This window comes from Arachis ipaensis, chromosome B6, assembly GCF_059453495.1.
Source record: "Arachis ipaensis isolate K30076 ecotype BB chromosome B6, ASM5945349v1, whole genome shotgun sequence".
Classification (NCBI taxonomy): Eukaryota; Viridiplantae; Streptophyta; class Magnoliopsida; order Fabales; family Fabaceae; genus Arachis; species Arachis ipaensis.
In genome coordinates, this window is record NC_142441.1 from 126985706 (window position 1) to 126991705 (window position 6000).

The window sequence follows — 6000 nt, forward strand, 5'->3', positions numbered from 1 at the left end:
AGCAAACAAAGTTAATAATAACATAAATAATATCGTCAATTTGTCATAGGATAACAAATATAACAAAATATATTTTAAAATGTAACTAAAAAGTGAATTTTTAGAGTCTATCTCACATATAATATTAAAATATTATTCAATCAAAATACTTTTCAATCACCAATAAATTTACAAAAATTAATATTCCATCTTTTCACTCAACCATTCGTCTATTTCAAGCGTCTTCTTCTAAGCTAAAAAATACTCCAACAAGAGTAGAATTGGCAACAAGCAATTCCATAGCATGAAAAAATAGTCGACCTTGCAAGCCTAATTTAGCTAATGCAGCCCTAATTTTACAAGTCTTCCAAACTTCAGCACTTGTATTTACAATAGCATTTGCAATGTCTTTTATTGTCATAGTCATGTCTTTTATATTTTGTGACAAATCAACTATCATTTGTGTTTTATCTTTTATCTTTTATCTTTTATCTTTTATCTTTTGTGGATGTGGTGTTTGATAACGATGGAATGGATGTAATAGATGACGGTAAAACTTGTTGAATCTGGAGTTGTTGGTCCACTTTTATTCTCGAAGAAATTAAAATTTTTCAAGTGCAACTCATTTTGGCCTATAGTTCATCAATATTTTTTTCAATAGTTATATCCGCGTTCTTTCTTTTCCATCTTCGCACCTTTTGTTTAGCACTCTCTATTCTAACTCCAGTTGCTATATCTTTATCATATATCTCTCTAAAAATGTTCAAATAATAATAATGATAATAATAATATTTTTTTCTAATAGATTTGAATTTGAAATTTGCCTATAATAAAAGTAGAAAATAAATTGAGAAAAATAATAATAAGAATAAAAACAGATAAGTACATAAAAGAAATAGAATATACATACCAAACATATTGATTTTCACACCTCAGTAGTAGCTTCGTTATATCATTCCATCCCACTCCACTTTTTCGTTCTATTACTTTTGCTAACACCGTTTGTTCTTTGAGAGTTTTCAAATGATTTAAGATCTTACTCTTGTTAATATTCACCAAGAATTTGTCTTTAATTTTATCTATTACTTTTTAGTAAACTTCAGATGAAAAGACTCTATCTTCTTTTTTACTCTTATTCTTTTATTTTTTAAGAACTTCAAACATTAAACCATGTATCTCCATTGTCCACTTAAAGTAATTATCACAATTATTTTTTTCTGTCACATCTACAATCTTCTTAACATCCATTGTACCACCTATAAATATGTATATATTTTAGAATAAAAATGATTGTTAACGAATACATTTGAGTACTATATGATACCATCAATAAGTTCTTTGGAATAATAAACATAATAATAACATCACTAAAAAAATATAGTAGATATAAAGTGCATACTATATAAATCTACTCAGAAATAAATTACAAATGTTATATAATGACAATAAATAACAAGAGTGCAAGTTGAATGTGATATAACTTCATTCAAAAGGTAGCATCATAAGAAAATTTTATAATTCTAATGTTGTTTACATATATAAGTATTTTACATTTCAAATGCTATAAAATCTCTAAAAATATCCCCTCTTCTTCCATTTTCACCTCTGTAAGGTATCAAAAGTCAAGGGAGAGATGACTAGTAATGTGATTAAAAAAGGTAAATCATGTAAATCATTCAGCGTGGGCTGGGTACTGATTGATACGTGCGTATTTGATATGATCAACGAGTGGATTCACGTTACAGTAGGTGCAAGTGGATTTGACGTCCTTGTCAGAGAAGTGGGGGGAGAGGTATATCGAGAGGAATTTTTCGAAAAACTGAGCAGGTGATAGGGTTTTTTGAGGTGATAGGGGATAGGAATATAGCGGATGGTGGAAGATTGCAGAATGAAAAATTAGGGGACAATATGAACAAGCATCATCAGTCATCGGAGGTTGCTTGGGATCAGACGGCAATGCTGTTAACGGTGGCGAATAGGCTCGTTGAAGAAGACAAGGACAAAATTGTAAATTCATGTGAATTTTTGAATGAATGGAACCCTAAAAATTCAAATACACAGTATAGAAACGGCAATTATGTGGCATTAAAGGAGGTAGAGGATTCTCAGGGATCTTCTCAAATTAATGGTGGAGCGGATTCAGAGGAAACAATATTTATTGACTATTATCAAACTAACGGAAAACAAAACTGTGTGGGCTCTAGGTATGCTTATGGGTTGGCAGATATAAGGCCCATTAAGTGTAACCAAGGGAGAGCAGCTAACGGAGCAAAGGGGGCAGATCTGGCCCAATGGATAAGGGCTCCCACGGGTACCCCAAACCGGGTAGGAGCTGACCCGGTCTCCCTGCTGACCCGGAAGGAGATGGAGCCCCTCTCAAACGAAGTCGTCCTCGCGGCACGCCCAGCTTCGTCCACATCCGACCCTGTCGCGTGACACATATGGGAAGAAGGCCACCACCAACCCGCTTCGGCGGCAGGGGACAGCACCGCCTTGTTGTCTCAGCAAGGAAAACAGCTGCAGCTCGAGGCTGCAGCGCGATGTGAGCCTGGGCCAGTGAGGGGGGCAAGGGATGGACCGAGGCAGGGCATGGAAGAGGGTTGCGGCCAGCAGCCCGAGCCAGAGGAGGCCGTATGGGAGGCGGTCGTGGAGAGACTTCTGGAAGGCAGGGGTAACATTGGGGAAGTCAAGATTGATGATAGAGAAGAAGGGCGGTGGAGTTAGGAAAGGGAGAAGGCCATAGAGCTGAACCAAGAAGAAAGAACCAGCGGGAGAGAGCAGGTCCATGGCAAGGCTGTTAGTAGTCTGCGGAGTCACAAGTCATCGGAGGAGGATCAGTTCTCGAGAGGAGGTACAGGGTCCAGATCGGAGGAGGGGGAAATCGTGAGAGGGAGAGAGGACCGGGTGCATGGCAGCGACAAAGAGGATGAGAGTGCTACCAGTAGACAGTCAGACATAGAGACGGGGGCAGTCGTGGATGGTGGCTCTGGTCTCCACAGTGAAAAACAAAGGCAGAGTTGGGAAGAGGAGATGGCTGAGAACAAAAAGGCTTGAAAACTAGCTGTAGAGTCAGGTGCTCAATGCAGTGATAAGGAGGATATTATGGCCATTTTACAGGAGCAGAATGAAGTGATTGCTCTGAAGAGGCATCAGGTGAAACAAAAAGAAAAAGCTCGACGGAGCAGGCCAAAATCGTGCAAGCAGGTGTGTAATAATTTTGTGAAATGATTTTAAGTTCCTGAAATGTTAGGGGGTTGAGAGGTAATGGAAAAATTAGTATGCTAAAGAATTTTATAAGTAAGTTTAGGTTGGATATGTTGGGATTGATAGAAACAAAGAGAGAGACTGTGACTAATTTTGATGTCTCTCGTATCTGGGGAAGGAACAGAGCTTGTTGGGAGTATGTAGGTTCATTTGGGGCCTCTGGAGGGTTATTGTTAATATGGGATGAGGCGGTCTTTAAACTAAATAATTGCTATAAGGGGGATAGGTGGCTGTGTGTAGAAGGGGTTGTAGTGAAAGATAATTTTTCTGTGCTATTTGTCTGGTGTATGGACCGCATGAGAGAGCTGAGAAGGCATCTGTTTGGGAAGAATTGAGTTATATCGCAGGGCTGTGTCAGGTGCCATTCTGTTGTTTGGGAGATTTTAATGAAATTTTGCATCTGGAAGAAAGAAGAGGAGCGAGTAGCTTGTCTGCGTCTGCGGAAGATTTTAGAGTATGGATAAATGACATGGAATTGATTGATTTGGCACTGAATGATCGAAAGTATACATGGTTCAGAGGGCAGTCGTGTAGTCGTATTGATAGGTGCTTAGTTTCTTTGGGGTGGTTTGACGAATACCCGGACTTGCGCCTTAGGGGAGGTCCTAGAGGCTTATCAGATCACTGCCCATTGATCATGGAGGACAGCAGAAGATTTGATGGCCCAAGACCATTCCGTAGCCTAGACTCCTGGTTCACACATGAAGGATTTTTGAGGATGGTGAAGGAAGAATGGAGGGATTTGGGTGATGCAAATTTCTTAGAAAAGATGAAAGCACTGTCAACACCTCTGCGTAGATGGCACAAGCATCATTTTGGGAATATAGCTAAGAAAATAAAGAGATTTGAGGAAGAAATACAGAAGGTGGATGATATGATCAGTAGTGGTCGGTATGAGAGTACCATGGAGGCAAGGAGGAGGGCGTTAGTGAGGTGTTGTGAAAAGTGGTATGTGAGATAGGATCTGCACTGGAAGCAAATATCTAAATCTCGGCATGCTACTGAGATGGATAGAAACACAAGGTACTTCCATAATATAGCTTCGGCGAGAAGAAGACATAACAGGATTGAGTCCCTGGTTATTCATGGGAGGTTAGTAAGGAATCAACCAAGAATTAAGGCTGCGATCCGAGGCTTTTATAAAGGCTTGTACCACCTGGAGCATTCCCCAAGTGTGAGTTTTAAGGACGACTTAGTTAATCGAATAGGGAGAGAGGAAGCTGAAGCACTAGAGGTGATACCGTCAGTGGAAGAAGTGAAGGAGGCAGTCTGGGAGTGTGAATCTTCTAAGGCTTCAGGGAGCGACGGGTACAACATGAATTTCATAAAAAGTGTTGGAATGAAATTGGAACGGAGTTCACTGTAGCTGTGATAAGCTTCTTCGAGACATCTACTCTACCAGAGGAGTCGAATGTCACATGGGTAGCGCTAGCCCCAAAATTCGTTGGGGCTAAGGAGATAAAAGATCTCAGACCTATTAGCATGGTCGGCTGTGTCTACAAAGTCATCTCTAAATTGTTGACCTGAAGAATGAGGAGTGTTATGCCAGGCTTAGTAGGGGAATCGCAGAGCGCCTTTATGAAGGGGAGAAAGATACATGATGGAGCTTTAATTGCATGTGAAACAGTGCACTGGTTGAAACTGAAAAAGCAAGCGTCAGCAATTGTAAAACTTGACTTTCAAAAAGCCTATGATAGAGTTAAATGGTGCTTCATCGATATTGTGCTAGAGAAAATGGAGTTTGACAGAACATGGAGGTCATGGATTAGGGAGTGTGTCAGAATGGCTTCTATTTCTATTCTGGTCATGGGTCTCCATTGAAACCTTTCAAAATGGAAAGGGGGCTCCGTTAAGGTGATCCATTATCACCGTTCTTGTTTGTCTTGGTGGTAGATGTGCTTAACAGGATGATCAGAGAGGCGGTCAGGAATGGTCGAATCTCTCCACTCCTAGTAGGTCGGGATAATATAGAGTTATCACATTTACAATTTGCTGATGATACTATATTATTCTGCCCGCCGTTGGAGGAGACAATCAGAAACTATAAGCGGTTGTTGAGGTGTTTTGAAATTATGTCTGGTTTGACCATTAACTTTGAGAAGTCCAACTTGATACCAGTGAATTACAGAAAGGAGTAGATTACCCAAATGTGTCAGCTATTGGGTTGTCAGGAGGCGGCTTTGCCAGTAAGGTATCTTGGCATTAGCCTAGGAGCGAATCCAAGACTGGTAAAGACTTGGAAACCGGTTATAGACAAGGTTGAGGAGAAACTCAGCTTGTGGAAAGCGAGAATCCTTAGTAAGGCTGGAAAGCTGGTACTCATCAAGTCGGTAATTAATAGCCTGCCAATCTATTACCTGAGCTTGTATAAGATGCCACAAGCAGTTGCACGGAAAATTATCTCGCTGCAAAGGAGATTCTTCTGGGGAAAGGATGATGGGCGACCGGGCATGGCTCTTGTGAAATGGGAGTTGGTCCAGGCACCAAAGAAGCTAGGAGGGTTAGGGGTGGGTGATGCAGTGATCCGCAATACGGCACTACTGTTTAAATGGTGGTGGCAGTTCTCAAAGGAGGAATGCCCTCTATGGAAGAAGATTGTATGCTCCTGTAATAACTTGAACCTGAACATTCTGCTTTCAACTCAGAAAGTTCCAGAAAGAGGTGGGCCGTGGAGGGACATATGTCAAATGCCAATAACAGAGCAAGATGTAAGACAAAAGATGATTGATGGGCTTACTATAGAAGTAGGGAATGGTA

General features: G+C 40.5%; 1 protein-coding gene across 1 annotated transcript; it reads left to right on the forward strand.

Moving 5' to 3' along the window:
- Positions 1–4773: 4773 nt before the first annotated feature.
- LOC107647353 (uncharacterized) lies at positions 4774–5381 on the forward strand. Its single transcript, XM_016351431.1, has 2 exons — positions 4774–5053; positions 5137–5381. The coding sequence occupies exons 1-2, from the start codon at positions 4774–4776 to the stop codon at positions 5379–5381; spliced, it is 525 nt and encodes a 174-aa protein (XP_016206917.1).
- Positions 5382–6000: the final 619 nt, after the last annotated feature.